The 18,058-nt window shown below is 40.1% G+C and overlaps 1 protein-coding gene across 5 annotated transcripts in view; it reads left to right on the forward strand.

The window, feature by feature from the left end:
- The first annotated feature begins 1,206 nt into the window (after positions 1-1,206).
- The window catches only part of tcf7 (transcription factor 7), a 165,586-nt gene continuing 148,734 nt past the window's right edge, over positions 1,207-18,058 (forward strand). For all 5 annotated transcript variants that reach the window (XM_052014543.1, XM_052014544.1, XM_052014546.1 and 2 more), the window contains exons 1-3: positions 1,207-1,423; positions 1,552-1,618; positions 1,758-1,870. In XM_052014543.1, the coding sequence (XP_051870503.1) occupies positions 1,229-1,423; positions 1,552-1,618; positions 1,758-1,870 (375 nt within the window). In that variant the 5' untranslated portion in view covers positions 1,207-1,228. The remainder of the gene's footprint in view (positions 1,424-1,551; positions 1,619-1,757; positions 1,871-18,058) is intronic.

Genomic DNA, 18,058 nt, shown 5'->3' on the forward strand with positions numbered 1-18,058 from the left:
ATCTTTCTCTCCAAGGTCACCTATGTCTGTGACTTACAGCAGTTCTGGTTCTCAGCTCACATACACTGTGTTTGAAAACTTGGCCTCCAGTCCATCCCATCTTTCTGTTTCTTCAACAGAAGCAACTCTTCCAGCTAGCCCAGGGCTGCAGTCCAAATTTTTCTTGTCAAGCACATCTCTTCCCATTGGATTAAATTTATTTTCCTAACTTAATTATTCTTAACTTATTGTTCTGTTTTAATTTAGAGCTTCCCAAACTCCTACTCTCTTAAAGTGTATGTCCATTAGTGTATCTGTGTGAATGTGTATGTCTGCTGAATTTAAGTGTGAGTTTGTGGTGTAATTGTATCTGTGCCTGTGTTTGTTTATATTTAAGTGCAAATGTGTATCACTATGTCTGTGCTGACCAATGTGTTTGTGCATGACTATATCTATGTGGCTGTGTGTCTCTATCTGTGAATGAGTGAAAATATATCAGGGTATCTGCTTGTGTGACAAACTTTCTCAAGTGTGAATCAGTCTGCATTATTAGTCTATATGGTCCATTTTAACCCTCTCCTTTTTTATAGCAAAAATACCAAAACCTACCAGGCTTTTAACAATTCAAAGCTAACACGTTAAAGAATTTATCCAATTCTAGAAAAAAAAAGTCAGATAATCTACTGTTCAAAGTGAATTCCAGTTTATTGAGCTACATAGGGAGCACTTTCATAGGCAATGGGGAGAATGTATACTCGTTATTTGTAAGGGGACGCGTGGGTTCATTGGTTTTCTCCAAGCTTATGAATATGGGATTTAAAAACAGCTGCATGTAAAGATTTTTCTTTAGGGGAGGGAGGCTGGTTGCAAGGGTAGGGACTTATTAGGAAAATGATGATGATTTTAAAGTGTTTGGTTGTTAAAACAATTGAATTCCCCCTCCCGTCAATGAAGCTGTCAATCAAAAGGCGGTGCCCTTTGATGTTGAGGAGCCGTCGCCTTGGTCCTAAACACAAACTGCTTCAGATCTTTCTTCTCTCCCTGCTGCCGTACTTTCACTGAGATTTCTTCCTCGCTCTTTCCCTCTCGCTCCAACTGACTGCAACTTTACATTGCATTCCCCAGGCCGGCTGTCTGCAACAAGCGGCGCAAGTCCGGGGCAGTAACTTTGTACAGTGGAAAGTGAAGGAGTGGGGGAGAGGTGGGGTGGGGGGAGGGGGGAAAAAGAGGAGAAAACATCCCAAGGAAAATGCCGCAGCTGAACAGCGGTGGAGGGGATGATCTGGGGGCGAACGATGAAATGATCTCCTTTAAGGACGAAGGGGAGCAAGAGGAGAAAATCTCCGAGAACGCTCTCACCGAGAGGGACTTGGCAGACGTGAAGTCATCGCTAGTCAACGAGTCGGAGACTAACCAGAACGCAAATCCTGCATCCGATCCAGAGGTGAGTGAATGAAGGATTTTGATCCTTGCTGCATTCATGGATTTCCAGGCTACTAGGACCTGCGCGTGTATTTACCCTCGCCAAGTCCATCTCACGCAAATTCTTCTTTCACATGATCTCTTTAACAGGCGATCACACGTTCTCGGGACAGTCAAAGAATTTACCAAGATAAATCCAAAGAACACATCGATGACGGTAGGTTGGCTTCTGGTCTTTATTTTTGGGATAGCCCCACCATTTAGAAAATCCTCCTTTATTCGCCAACCGCTTGCAGCAACGTTTTGTGACTGTCAGCCGGGCAGTAAAACTTTCCCCCTTGTTCTCTCTTGTGCAGTTACAAAGCAGCGTCAAGATGGAGGTATGTTCAAAGGGACAGCCTACTCGGGGTATCCCCACTTTCTGATGTTCCAGGATCCCTACCTGGCCAATGGATCCCTCTCTCCCTCTGTAAGTGCTGGGCACTTTGTGGACATTGCACATTGGTACCTCTCGGTCTCGCACCTCTCATGATGTTTTGTTTTGGAAGTTGGGATGGGAGGGGAGGGAGAATTAGTCATATTGCAGGAAATAAACCTCCATCAACGGTTCGTCCTGAGGTTACATTCAATTTGAGGGGTCGGTGATCTTTTATTTTGAATTTGCTGATGCTTTGTTTCGGAATGTGACTTTTTTTGTCTGGTAAATGCCATGGTGAATTTATACGGAATTTATCCCAGTTATGAATGTCTTTTGACATATTTCAAGCCAGTAAGAATAGGATAAAAAAAAAGCATCATTTGTGGTTGCTGCCTTGTGCCTGACGAAGGTTGCTTATCAACTGCTGGGTTCATCTGTGCTGCTGTATCCGTGTGAGGAAACGACGCCAGAGATTTGTCAGTGTGCGCTTCAAGTTATCCATTGTTTTTTGTTTGTGTGTGGCAGGGATGGGAGGGGGTGATGGCAATTGATTTTGGATCATTCTCTCTCCGATCTGTCAATAGTTGTAAAATAAAACCAACTGCCACAATTTGTACGTTAACATGCCTGCCGTGTAGGCTAGGAAGGAGCCTTGTCTCGAAAGCCGAATAATACTGTGGAGGGACTAGCAATAAAATATAATCCAGAGCAAGCCCCGCATTATTTTTACACAGAATCTGTCTTCAGTTGGAGGTTTGGGAAACAAAAACAGTTGTAATATTAGTTTCGTGTAATTTCATGTTTTCTGGGTGCTAATAAATCTGAAAAATAATAGTTTTCTATCAGTGAATTGTAACCAATTGTTTCCTAATATCTAACTCTAGCAAATTTTAAACACAATTCAAAAGTAGGGAAAATGTTTTATGGAATTTTATGTGATATCTAGTTCCTATGGGGAAAATATCTGCACACACAGTATAGCATAAAAATGGATCTTTACCCAGTTCACAGTGTATGGTGTTGAAACATACTGTACTTGTTTTGCCCAACATGATTTGCATTTCAAAGTAATATCCCACCAGTCTTTCTCCTTGATGTGTCAACATTTAAATCAAGCAATCAGCACTTTTCTGAATAATGCTGTAAATTTCAATCCAAGAAACAAAACATCTTGAGACCAAGGAAGTCACTTTCTGAAAAGCAATAATAGAATCTGTTTTTTCAAATGTATTTGCTTAGGTGATCACTACATTAGCAAAAGGCTACCTTTGTCATGTTTAGGGGGAAGGTATAATTGGGCCCTATCTTACTTTTTCACTGTCTCTTCTAGTTGATGGAAAGGATTGTGAAGTCTGCCCACAAACTTGCATGACAAGAATAGGTACTATGGACCCAACAGCTGTCAACTAGTCAGCTTTCCCTCATTTTCTTTTTTCTTCAAGAAGTTTGCTTATCTGATATCAGATAAATGCTCTGTTGAGCATTTCCATCCAAACAGTCAAACCTCCTCAATATGCTGCTGTGTTCTGTGTCTTGTACTGTTGTACAATGTGGTTTGAGTGGTCGTCTTTTTTTCCTCACAGCAGAGTCAAATGGAAATCTTTTCAATAAAGATAGGTTTGCTTGAGGGCTGGAGGGCTAGAGAGGTGATGGGCGGGACGGGGAGGGGGTGGAGTTGGGGTGGAATTAGATCAGACACAATCTTTGTTGTTAGCTTAGTAACATAACACAGGCACTGTTGGAAAAAAATGGCATTACTGTTTAATAACTGCTTACAGGCTCAGAGTTTCCATGAATTAGACACACTGTTCATTTCATACAGACTGACATGAGCTGTCAGAAATCTCACTCAAGGGGTAGTCTTGCTTTCAGTGTCCCTTTTCTAAACTAAATAGTTAAAAAAAAAGCTGGGAATAACTATGGCTATTTTTATCCTTTGATTGGTTCTGGTTTATATTTTTTAAACTGCTTTTATTCAAAAATCAATGTTGATATAGGAGTCTGATTTTAGGTGAGTCTCTGAGATGAACAAAATGAAGGAAGTGGATTATTATTAGACACAGGCAATTCAAATTGAACATTTCAACTGTGTGCAGTTAGTTCAGTTTCCTCACATAATCAGCCTTGGTATCTTACAAAGCTAATTTCCACAATAATAATACAATTTAAACAAAAATATCTCCAGGAAATAGCATGAAAAGTAATGATTTTTTTTGTGCAATTTGTTTATTTTCATCTGTGGAATTCTCTCTGGGCTATGATTGTACAGCTGGAGCCCATGTCAACAAAGATAAAATGGTGGTTCTCTCTGTTTAAGCCTTGAACATTGCATTAGACAATGATTTCATGCAACTCTACATTCTTGAGCCAGACGTGGTTACAAACATTGCTTTGGATCCAGTTTTTATGGTAACAATTAACCTTGAATGAAATTAGTTCAAACTCCAAAATAAACTTTGGGAAATAAGTGAGGACAGTGATTAGACATTAAAAAAAATCCTGAAAATTGATGAGGGTGGGAGTAACAGAAAAAAAAAGATGGGATGTATTAATCAGCAAGAAACAAAAGTCATTTAAAGTGTTATAAATTTATAAAATTACAAGAATAGGATGAGGATAAAAGGCAAGATAAGTCAAGCAGAATAATGAATTTAATGTTTTCACTTAAATTGTATGTTTAAACTTTGTTGATAGCATAGAACTAATAATACTGCCTCCAAGACAACATTTGTCACAACCATATCTTTGTTAGATTAATATTATGTTTTTGTTTCAACAATATAGTATTGAATTTGAAAATTTTCTTTTAAAAAAAATGGCCAACTGAGATTTCCTAGAATTCCCTGTGACTACCAGCAGGCTTGGGGAGTTAAAACAAAACATTAACAACAAGACTTCCTGTGTTCTGAATGACACGATCATTAGACGGTAGAAAACTATGCTGAAAACATAGTGGACAAAAAATTCTCTGATAACTCATATGTTTGTCCATAAAACAGAAAGGAGATACATATCTATTTTTGTAAAAGTAGCTTAAAAACTAAGTGTATACAATTAAGTTTAATTTCAATTCTGCTGTATTAACTAACTATTAAGTAGCAATTAGCAATCACAGTAGGCATTTTAGCTTCATTCAGCAAATAATAGTTGCTGGCAAGCAGTAGAAAGAAAAGCAGTTATCATACCCTTGGATTGTAAATGCTTCAATGTAAAGTTTAGTAAATGTCTGCAGATGTACCAATGTACAAAATCCACAATTTCTGCAGCAAAAAGACTTTTGGTGTTTCTAACCTCTACCCTCGTGATGAGTTGCCTTTGAAGGATCCAGGGTGAACTTAAGTTGAGATATTCAAACTAATTTCTACTAAGTGCATGCTCCTGGCACTAAATTGGCAGTGTCACAGGTAAAGATGGTGAGTGTGGCAAATGGAAATATTAGAGGTTGTTTTGTAGAGTTTAAGGTAAAGGCTTGTTGGTGCAAAAGAATAAGAACTTTAGATACAGGATGACCAGAGAATGCATGTTAAGAATTAACAAAAATAATTTTTAAAGTAATTTATTCTTTGCACTGATATGTTTTATAAATAAACATTACAGAAGTGTTCTGTCAGGCTTATAGGTTATCAATTTTCTGACAAAAATATTGAACATTTAAAGCAAGCTAATGTTTCCTATTCCATGTATAAGTCCATTTCCTCTAGTCCATAATACCTCAGATGGGACAAAAAACTTCTTGTCCCTGACAGTGGTTGCCTACAACTGGGCCAAGGGGTAAGGCGATGCAGTTCAATAATCCAAATTGATTTGCAATTGTCCTCCACCTCCCCAGTGCCACCCACAAATTTACAGAAAGCATCTTGCTTTTATTCAGCATGTCTCTAAATGCTTCCACTAAGAATAAGTGCTGAACAAAATGGTCAGATAGATAGAACATGGCGAGGGTGGGGAAAATCACAGGTTTGTTTTGCCTGAAACAGTAGAGATGGTGTATAATTTGCAGACGAAATCATGTAACAGTTTCTCATTCAATGCTTGGGCAAGCTGTAGTTTAGAACAACAGTGCTTGATTTGAATGACTTTACAATAATTCACTTGTAAAGAGACTTTTTTTTCTACTCTTTTGCAACAAGTTGACAGTACTTTGGTTGTTCTGATTGACAAATCTGCTGGATTGAATCCAGGCAGACCAGACTTGCCATTTTAAAGTCTCCTGAATTGTGAACTGTAGCAGTTTTGTTCAAATTGCTACCACTGCTCTGATTCCATACTGCATAAAAGGCTGTGTTACTCTCCTGCATCCCATTATCATACCAGCATTTTTTAACTAACCATTTGAACAATGTAAGAAATATAGCTTTTTGACATTATTTAATATCTATCCAATTAGTTAGGCTCATTACACTAACCCAACACATCAAAATGTGAGACCCAATCAGTTTCTTAGGAGAGGGGGAGCATTATTTACGTGGTGCTTTTAATGGGGAAAAATGTTTCAAAGTCACCTCAGACATCTGGTGAGGCCAACTCTGTTGAAACTACAACAGTGATCATTTAAAAAGTTTTCTTTTTTCCTCTAAAGGATCCTAAAACATATTTTGATTGAAGATTACTGGTTTGGGAGTGAAGCAAGGGCTGGAATAGGACTGAATGGAGAACTAACGTGAAATCAGTGATGTGTTGTAAATAAATGTTCAAGGTAGGAGGTCTGCCCCAGGATAGGCTTTGGGGCTTACATCTACAGAACAGGCAGCAAAGGACACCTGCTGGTCCAGACCCTCCTAAAAATGTTAAGCCTAGACAACAAGCCCGCCAACTAGAAGGTACTTTGGGGAAGGTGCCTGAGAGGATGAGATGCACACAGGCTGACTACAACCTATATTTTTTTACTACAGGGATGGGAGCAGTGGTCTATTTCTTCCTGGCTCCACATTAAAATAAATGGAAAGCTTTTATCTCCTCTCCTGTTCTGTGGGACCTCCTGCATTCTCTTTAGGTCTGCTGGTAATATTTCATTGTAATGGCCCTTCGCAACCCCTACCCCCCCCAAGTAAAACAGACAGTTCAGGTATGGTGCTTATTCTGGGTATCTGATTGCAATATTCCTGGGGCTTAATGGCCAATTCAGATATACGTTCTAGATGATGAAAAGTTATTTATCCATAATGGTCACTAAGCTTTGGTGTTGGAAATCTTGGCATAGATTTGTGTGATTCCTTTTGGATTTATACTTAGTGTTTTTATTATTTATCAAAATATCATTGATTACACCTATGGAGATGTGAAATGAAGTTAATTTCATTATTAAAATGTTAGGCTGAGCTTTCCATTTTATTTCTGCAAAGACAAGACAATCATATAACTTCCAATGTTATCTCACCTCTTCAAAGTATTGCCATGGTGACAAGCAGACAAGTTATTACTGGTCCTAAAATTTTTTCATGAAGATTTTGAAGATCAAACTAACTAGAGGATCTGTGCTTAATAGAAATTTGTGGCTGCAGTTGGAATAATTTTTAGAAACACAGAATAGGAAAATTAACCTTTCAAGCCTTTTTTGCCCTTCAGTAAGGTCATCGCAACTATGTGACCTAATTCTAAATACTTTTCTCAACACCCCTTTTAATACCTTTAATGATCAAAAATCTATCAATTTCAGATTTAAAATTAATAATTGACCTGATATTACTTGGCATTTGCTGAGGAGAATTTCACATTTCCATCCCCTCTGCCTGTATAAATATTTCCTTCTCAATCCTGAAAAGCCCATCCCTAATTCTAACCCTGAGTCCCAGGCACCCCAACCAGCAGAAATAGTTTCCTTTTTAAAATCCATTTAATTCTCTTTAATATCATGAAAACTTCAAACAAATCATCCCTTATCCTTTTAAATTCCAGAGAATGTATTCCATGTCTGTGCATTAAATAAAGAGCATGCTGGAAATACTGAGCAGATCAAGCAGAATCTGTGGAGAGGTAACATTTCAGGTCTACCTCTATCTCAACTGATGCTTTCCAGCATCTGCATTATTTTATTTTTCTGTTCTAGTTTGTGTCTCTCCTTAATATTTAACCTTTGGATTTCAGGAGTCATCTTTGTAAATCTACACCACACATTTACCTTTTTCTGACAACAATTCTGAACATAAGTTGATTTTAATATCCCTTGGTGGTCTTTTTTCATATTCCCCTTTTATAACTGCGCTATTCATTTTAACACTGTTTTTCCACGTAGTTCCCCCAGCTGCCATGATCTGCTGTAGTTTTTTTTCTGTGTACTTTTAGTTTCATGTTCTCTCTTAACTCTTTGGTCACCCATGACCTCTTATAAGCAACTGTAGCTCTTGCCCTTTAGAGGTTTAAACTGGTTCCCTATGACATTAAATTTATTTTTGAACACTTCCTATAGCTTCAATAGAAATATAGCTTCATATAATTGGAGATCAACTATATGAAGCTATTAGATAAGTGTTGGCTCTAGGACATATTGTTTCAGAAAATTATCCTCTGTTCACTCCAAAAATTTGTTACCTTTCAGTCAGGAGCTGCCCAAATTTATAGAAAAGTTGAAATCTCACCATTAGAGGCACCTTACGTTTGATACACAGAATCATAGAGTCATACAACACAGAGATGGGCTCTTCGGCCCACCACATCCATACTGACCTTTTTGCCCATCTGCAGTAATCCCATTTGCCCTCATTAAGCTGTATCCTTCCATGCCTTGCCTATTTAAGTGTCTGTGTAAATGCATCTTAAACATTGTGATTGTATCTGATTCCACCACCTCCTCTGGCAGGGATTCCAGATATCAACCACTCTCTGAGTAAAAAACTTCCCCCTCAGATCCCCTTTAAAACTCCTTCCTTTCACCTTAAACTTATGTACTCTTGTTTTTGATACCCCTATCCAAGGAAAAAGATTTTGACTATCTACCCTATCTATGCCAATCATAATCTTATATACTTCTGTCAAGTCATCCCTCAGCCTCCTTTGCTCCAGTGAAAACAAGCCCACCCTATCCAATTGTCTTCCCATAACTAAAATCCTCCAATCTAGGCAACATCCTGGTGAATATCCTCTGCCCTCTCTCCAGTGCAATCAATTCCTTCCTATTGTGTGGCAACCAGAACTGCACACAATACTTCAAGTGTGGACTAACCAGTGTTTTGTAAAGTTGCAACTTAATGTCCCAACTTATATATTCTATGCCCTGGCTGATGTAGGCAAGCATGCTATAGGCCTTCTTCACCATCCTATTAACCTGGGTTGCCACTTTCAGAGAACTATGGACTTAGACCACTACATTTCTTAGTGTGCTGCCATTTACTGTATGTGTCCTGCCCCTATTTGACTTCCCAAAATGCATCACCTCCCACTTATTAGGATTAAATTCCATTTGCCAATGCTCCATCCTACTTTCCGTCTGATCTCTACCCTGCTGTAGCATTAAACAACCTTCCTTGCTATCCACAACACCATCAATTTTTGTGCCATCTGAAAACTTACCAATCATACCTCCTACACTCACATCCAAATTGTTAATATATATCACAAATAGCAAAGGTCCAGCTCCAATCCCTGTGGTACACACTGGTCATAGCCTTCCAATCAGAAAAACATCCTTCTACCACTATCCTCCGCCTCATATCACGAGCCAATTTTGGATCCACTTAGCCAGCTTGCCTTCTGGACTAGCTTACCATCCAGAACTTTGCCAAATGCCTTACTGAGGTCCCTATAGGCATTATCTACCACCCTGCCTTCATAAATCTCCTTTGTTACTCTCTCAAAAACTCAACCAAATCAGTGAGACAGTATTTCCCCCACATAAACCTATGCTGACTATTCCTATTCAGTCCCTGCCTTTCCAAATGTACATAAATCCTGTTCCTTAGGATTTTCTCCAATAATTTCCCTACCACTGGTGTAATTTCTGCATTTATAGAGTTGTACAGCATGAAAACAGGCCCTTTGGCCCAACTTGTTAATGCCAATTGTGTTGCCCAGTGAGCTAGTTCCATCTGTCCACATTTGGCCCATAGCCCTCTAAACCTATCCTATCTAAGCCACTTATGAATAAGAACATTAAAAGTTGGAGCATGAGCCTGCTCTGCCAGTCAGTAAGATTATGGCCGATCTGATCTTAGGTTCAACTCTATTCTCTTGCTAAATTGCTAGAACCCTTGATTTTGCCATCTACAAAAATCCAACTAGCTTGGGCTTAAATATACTTAATGACTCAACATCTCTGGCTCTCTTACAGAATTCCAAAGGTTCACTGCCCTTTGAGAGAAAAATTTTCTTCTCATTTCAATCTGAAGTGATTAAACCCTTATCCTGAGTCTATGCCTCCAATTCTAGATTCCCCTTCCAATAGAATCATCCTTACACCATCTACCCTGCTAAGCCTTTAAGAATCTTATGTTTCAATGTGATCACTTCTCATTCTTCTAAACTTCAGAATGTATAACAATTCTGCTGAATCTTTCTTCAGTGCTCAGCTTCCTCATCCCACAAATCAATCCAGTGAACCTTTGTAGCACTGTCTCAAAGGCTAGTATATCATTCCTTAAATAAGGGGATCAAAACAGAATATACCTCGCCCCAGTTACAGACACTGGGCAGCCTATTCCCTATCAGAGGAGATTAACCCTCTCACCCATCTCTCCCCACTTACACACACTGGGCAGCCTGTTCCCTATCGGATGGGATTAACTCTCACACCCACTTTCCCCATCTGGTCTTGCCAAAGCCTTGTACAGTTATAGCAAGACTTCCCTACTTTTGTACTCTATCTCTCCTGTATTAAACAATAACCTGTTTCATTTGCTTTTTAATTATTTGCTGTACCTACATGCTAACATTTTGTATTTCTCACATGAGGAAACCCAGATCTCTCTGAACACCAACAATTAATAATCTCACAGCATTTAAAATATGCTCTACCTTTTCATTATTCTTCCCAAAAAGGATAACGTCGCTTTTCCCCTCTTTACGCTCATCCATCATCTTTTTGTCCACTCACTTAGCCTGCTGGCATCTTTCTGCAGACTGTTTGTATCCTCCTCACAATCTACTTTCCCACCTAATTTTGTTCTGTCAGAAAGCAGGATACCTTACACTCAATCCCTTCATTAGTCATTAATATAGATTGTAAATAGTTGAGGCCCCAGCACTAATCCCTGAGGCATCCAGTTGTAGCTTGCTAACTTGAACATGATCTGTTTATCTTTATTCATTTTTTTTCTCTATTACAATGCCCTCTATACATGTGAATATGCTACCATCAATCCCATGAGCCCTTATTTTTCACAGTACATTTTATGTGGCACATTTTTGGAGATTCAAATACACGACATCACCAACTCCTCATGAACTAAATGCTGAAAAATATTCTAAAAGTTCATTAAACGTGCTTTCACAAAACTCTGACACTGCCTAATCATGTTCAGCCTTCCTAAGCACTCGTTTATAACTTGTTTAAGAATGGATTCCAGAATTTTCTTGACAACTGATGTAGCTCTGTCGTTGGCTCTTTCCTCTCCCTCGTTATTTGAAGAGCAGTATTACATTTGGCATTTGTTAAGACTTTTCCAGAACCCAGGCAATGTTTCCACCATCTCTGCTGCCTCCCTTTCAGTACCTTATATTGCAGCCAGAAGGTCAAATGAATTTGTAAGCCCTTGTTACAAATAGTTTGCCTGATACCTTTTTTCCCAGTGGTATGGTATGTTTTAAATTCATTTGTTTTCCCCCTTGTTTACTTATTATTTTGGTGCACTTTTTGTGTCTTAGAATCATCATATCTAAGAATTGTTATGCCACAGAAAGGGTCTATTCATCTCACTGAGTCTGTGCTGGCTCCTAGTAGAGTAATCCCATCAGTCCTCTGCTGTCCCCATAGCCCTGCAAATTATTCTCTCTCCAGTGGTTATCCAATTCTCTTTTGAAAAGTCAAATTATTCTATGTGTTAAATGCCTCAGTCTCCAGAGAGCAGCTGCAATCAGCTGGACTTTACCTGAGCTTTAATCTGTGACGTAGTTTGCAGAAAAGTCTGCGACTTGCAGGGTATTGGACAGTCTATGGGATGTCACGGTCAGTTGAACACATCAACAGGATGGGCATAATTGCCTCACCATTCCTCTTCGTGCTTTGAGACACAGGTTTTCCAGGCTATTCATCAGGTTCTGTCCTAAAAATATTTGCACAGGACTCTCACTCCCTCCTGCTTCAGCCTGCAGCCTCTCCATCCTCTCATTTATCCCACTGTATTCAAGGCACTGGAAAGCAACAATATGAAATACCCACCCCCCCCCCCCCCAATACTGCCAACAAATCATTTGCTTAATGTCATTTCCATTTTCTTATTCCCGATTATTAACTCCTGGATTTAGCTTCTAGATGACAAACAATCACTTATAGTTTGTTTAGTTTTGGGATGATTGACATTACTGGCAAAGCCAGCATTTATTGTCCATCCCTAATTGTCCTTGAGAAGGTAGCGGTGACTAGGCTTCTTGAATGGTTACAGTCCTCCTGGTGAAGATTATCCCACAATGCTGTTGGGTAGCAAGTTCCACGATTTAGACCAATGACAATGAAGGAACGATAACATGTATCCAAGTCAGGATGATGTTCAAATTATACAGGTCCTTGGAGGTGGTACATTACCTTGTATCTGCTGCCCTTGTCCTACTTGAAGTAGATGCTGTGGGAGATGCTGTCAGAGTAGCCAGGACAAGTGAGTCTAGTGCATTGCTAATGGTGGAAAGAAAGAATGTACAGAGTAGTGGATCGGATGCGTCAAGTAGAATGCTTTATCCTGGAAAATGTTGTGCTTTTTAGTGTTGTTGGAGCTGGACTCATCCAGGCAAATGGAGAGTGTTCCATCACACTCTTGACTTGGGCCTTGTAAACAATGAAAGGCTTTGGGATGTTTGGAGGTTAGCCACTCACTATAGGATACCCAACATCTGCTCTTGTAGCTGCAGTATTTATTTGGCTGGCCCAGGTGAGTTTCTGGTGAGTGGTAATCCTCAGGATATTGATGCTGGGGAACTTGGTGGTGGAAAGGCCATTGAATGTCAAAGGTAAGTGATTAGACTCTCTCTTGTTAGAGATGGCCACTGCCTGCCACTTTTGTAACACTAATATTTTTCTGGGAAGTTATCAGCCCATGCCAAAAAGCTGTCTAGGTTTTGCTGTAATAGCCTTCTCCATTTTTTGAGGAGTTACAAATACAATTGAACATTGTGTAGTTATCAGCAAATATCCTCTAGGACATAGCCCTGGGGAGCTCCTGCTGCTGACTGGCTTCCAGGCAATTTTAAAAGACAGTTAAGAGTCACACACTGCTGGGGGTCTGGAGTCACATATAATTGAACCATTTAAAGATGGCAGATTTTCTTCCCTGAAAGATGTTAGTGAACCAGATCTTTTCATGACAATCCAGTAGTTTTGTAGTCACTATTGCTGTTTTTTTGTTATTCTCAATTTCTATACTTATGCAAACTCTGACAATCTGCTTTTATGCTTCCCACAGGTTTACTCCCATATTCTTTTCTTCTCCTTTATCATGTTTTCTGTCAGCCTTTGGTGATTTCTAAAACTTGTGGAGAGCAAACAGTCCTGTTCCGCACAAACTCCCACATTCTGTAATTCAGATGTACAACCTTTGCTGCCATAACTTGATCTGTATTATTTATATTTTACTTTGAATCCATTATAAAAACTTCTTTTAAAATAAACCTAAACACACTAGTTTTAACTAATCATTAAGACACTGGAGAAAATTTTAAATGCTGAGCTTGAACTCATATTGAAGGGAAGTGAAGCACCTCTTCCCCCACTCCAAATATCCATTCAAACCGAACTCATGACTTCACCCAGAGTTAATTTCCCAGATGAGACACATAAAATCATGTTTTTATACTGTACATGATTCAGTTTCAATAAATAAAGAACAAAATGACATATAGCTTGGCAGCCGATGACTTGTGCCCTATGCTGAATTTCCCAGTAGCAGGCCTTCAGACAAAATAGTAATCGCTTCTTAAGTTGCATGACTTCTGTGATTTTTGTTCTGCATCCAACATGAACCTGATGAGCTCACACATGGAGGAGCCCACATACCTCCATAATGTTGATTCACACGTATGTAGCACACAATGTACGAATGGGAAACCAAATGCGCTTGTGAGACCTGCTTTAGTTGTGAGCCACCTCAGAACGGTCCTTTCAATGACTTTACTTTCCTGTGTGTCCTGTGGGACACAGATCCCTGCCCACCTCGTATCGGTTGCTACTACCCACAACCTCTATAGCTACGCACAACCCTTCCCTGTCACCATGACCGCCTAATCCAACCCCTCCTTAAGCTGGTCCCAACTACTCTCCCACAACCCGACAACAGGCTCACAGCCCCTCCCTACAATGTTCCCATATATAGTCCCTTCAACTGTTGCATCCTTTTGACCACCAACACCCCAGTGATCCCAGTGCCTGTCAACCATCCCCCACCCTAGACTGGAAGATCCTCCAGCTATTGACATCCTCTACCACCATTACCCCCAACCATCACAGCCTGACTATCATTTTGCCTGGCTGCTGATCCCCTGACTAGTGATATCCTTGACCACCAATATACCAACTACTTGAACCTTCAACTGTCCATTTCCATTTCTAGTGAACCCCTCCCCCAATTATTAATCTCCCCAACTAACAATCCCCCAGACTAGCAATCTGTCTGACTATTGACACACTGGCTACTGAACACCCCCACAATTATTCATCCCCTCCAACTAGCCACTCCGTACTACTGACTCCCCCTGACTACCAAGCATCCAAACATTGACCACCGCACCCCCCCCCCGACAACCAATCTGCCTGAACACAAATCCCACTCCTACCCCCAGCTTTTATGATCCCAACAACCAACCGCTCGACTTCCAGTTCCCCAATCTATGAACCCCCTGATTACTCACCCTCCTCAACAATAGATTCCTCAACTAACAATCAGCCCAACTACAATCCACAGACACAATCTCCTGTTACCACTTTCAAGTTTTATCTATTCCCAATCTCCCCCGCTAACCTAGATTACATATCCCCCAACTACTGATCGCCATAATTATCGATTTCCCCTAACCTTCCCCTGACTACTAACTCTCCCCTCATGATTCCTGACCCCTGTCTGATTACTGATCTCTCCATCAATCCCTGACATAATGCCTAGTCACCAGTCATTCTTAACTGCCCTCTGCTACTCACTTCTTCTCAACCACTGATTACTCCCACTAGCAGAACTCTCCAACTACCAGCCATCTCTGAGTATTGACCCTCCAACTACCAACCACCCCATGATGATCAACTTCACCTCTGACTATCAATCACACCTAGGACAGCTATAGCTGTCAGGATGTAAAGTTATTGAGACTTTCCAGTATCAACATGGGATCTGGATTAGCAAGTAGCTTGAACTTCCCAAAAAAAGAACTTGCTAAAAGTAAGCCCTCCAAAAATTCTCTTGATCAAGGCTCAAGATTGATAAGTGCTAAAATCAGGAAGCATGCCTCACTTTCAGCAGTGCAACCCCTGCAGGCTCCATCCAAATGTGATGCAAATAACCCTGTCAAGGTCCACTGCCACACAATCTTATTCTCAGTAATTTCAGGACCAACTTATTTACATTCTTGAATCTTCCACCTTCAAAAGACAAGCAATTATAATATGTATCATATAGAAGATTGCAATTTGCCACATTCTGCCTCTGAAGGGGTTAATTTTTGATTTGCTTCAGAGCTACTAGTCTAGCTTCAATTATAGTTTAATATAGATTGGAAACATATTAAATCTGTAAACAATTATATTCTTATTTCTTCAAGCGGTGAACTCGATTAAAGACTCACGTTGTGTAACATTAAATTGGAGACAGTAAAAGTACAGAACTCCCCCAACAAATCTACAAACTGTTCCAGAAGAATTCAACTACCAATAAAAATTCCTATGTTAAATTGCTGATGACATCAGCAGCAACCGCCTTGATTCCTTTCAATCAAAAGTTTGGTAAGTTGTGAGGCAAGAGTTTCTGTAGCTCAGTAATGCAACAGAACCAGGATAAGCTGTGAAGGCAAAGTTCTGTAGAGTTGCCTCATTGCCTGACATGGTTTTGGTGGATGATCAGCAGGAGAGCCGTGAAACTGGACATTTTTAGCTATCAATACATTTGCTCAGGTGCTGTGTTGATCTTCCATCAAAGTTACTGCAGGAAACTTATACAAATATTCCAAGCATATATGCTTTGATTTTTTTTTAAATAGGTGAGTGCCTTCCATGATTTGGATACATACAAGAACTGGCACACTGAGGAAATGTCCATTCCAAAGATTTATAGGTTCAATGGTTGTCTGCCATCTGCACACACCTAGGAAACTTAACAAAATCTGATTGTCTCCAGAAAGCCAATAACTCAAAGTGATCCTAGTTACACCACAGGCTCGTCAACACCTATGTGTCAGGGCTATTCTGGCCAAAATGTGGAATTATTGTGGAGATATCTACCTGTGTACCTACTCATTCTGTCCTATCTGCCCTTCTCTCCGTTCATCTGTCCATCCATTTCACTTGCTCTCTATTTTCTCTGATGGTTTGTTCTTTAAACTTGTCCATGTGCTCGTTCTACCAACTAAAAAAGATCCCCTTTTCTGCCTCTCCCCACTACTTGTGTCTCTAACATGAATCTGCAGCTGCTCTGTGGATAGCTTTGTGGGATCAGGAACATGTGCCTCTGTAAATATAGTCCATCTTTAGCCCCCAGAGCAGGAATGAGTAGGGAGTGGGTAATGATGGTAAAGGGGTGAGAAACGAAGGTTCCCAGCATGAACCGAGACTATGAAGGAGAGCATGAACTGTGCTGAGAGGGACACGGGTGGCAGCTTGACCTGAGGGAGAGAATAGCCCAAGCATAAACTGGGATGAGGGAACAGGAAGGAAAGAGAAGTTCCAGCATGAACTACAGGAGTGAGAGGAAGGAGAGATGTGTCGCAGTCTGCACTGAAGGAAACAGATGAAGAAGAATGTCAAGGTGAACTGACAAGGAAAAGTAAAGAAAGACCATTAGCGTTTGGGATATTATGAAAATCTAGTAATATTGGGATTAGCGCGGAAAGTGATACTAAGGTAAAAGATCAGCCATAATCTTATTGAATGGTGGAATAGGTGTGAGGGCTGAATGGCCAACACCTGTGTCTATTTCTTATGATGGAGGTAAAATTGGACTTCAGTTGTAGCATAATCTGGCCAGTGGCTTTCAGTCAACTGCTCTAATACCTCCTGCTGTGGCTCAATGTTAATGTTTGTTTTTTAACTTTCCATTAACATACATGCAGATATTTTACTATATTAAAGACACTATTGTTTTGTTGTTATTCTGATTTGTGAATTGTAAAGCCTGCATTACACTCCAATTAATTCTCTTTACCATTGACTTCTTGGCTGCAATAGCTGCCAATTTGCCTGTTTCATTTTAATGGAATTTAACACACATTAACTCCAGAACACTGATTGTCCATATGAAGCAGTGGCAGTAGAAATGTCTGCTCACATTAATGGCAACTTGTTCAGATAATAAAAATGTCTGAAACCATCAAATGTTACTATTTGTCCAATGTACTCCAGTCATATTGAATACGTCCTCAGCCCCCTACTCTACCCCCTATACATTCATGAATGCGTGGCCAGATTCTACTCTAACTCCATCTACAAATTTGCAGATGATACCACCACAGCGGGCTATATCTCAAATAACGATGAGTCGGAGTACAGGAAGGAGATAGAGAGCTTAGTGTCAAGACAACAAGCTTTCCCTCAATGTCAGCAAAACAAAAGAGCTGGTCTTTGACCTCAGGAAGTGGAGCAGTGCACATGCTCTTGTTTACATCAATGGTGCTGAGGTCAAGAGGGTTGAGAGCTTCAAGTTCCTAGGAGTGAACATCACCAATAGCCTGACGTGGTCCAACCGCATAGATGCCACATCCAAGAAAACTCACCAGCACCTCTACTTCCTCAGAAGGCTGAAGAAATTTGGCATGCCCCCTTTGACCCTCGCCAATTTTTATTGATGCACCATAGAAAGCATCCCATCTGGATGCATCACAGCTTGGTATGGCAACTGCTCTGCCCGTGACCACAAGAAACTGCAGAGAGTTGTGGACACAGCTCAGCACATCACGGAAACCAGC

Source organism: Pristis pectinata, chromosome 4 (assembly GCF_009764475.1).
Source record: "Pristis pectinata isolate sPriPec2 chromosome 4, sPriPec2.1.pri, whole genome shotgun sequence".
Lineage (NCBI taxonomy): Eukaryota > Metazoa > Chordata > Chondrichthyes > Rhinopristiformes > Pristidae > Pristis > Pristis pectinata.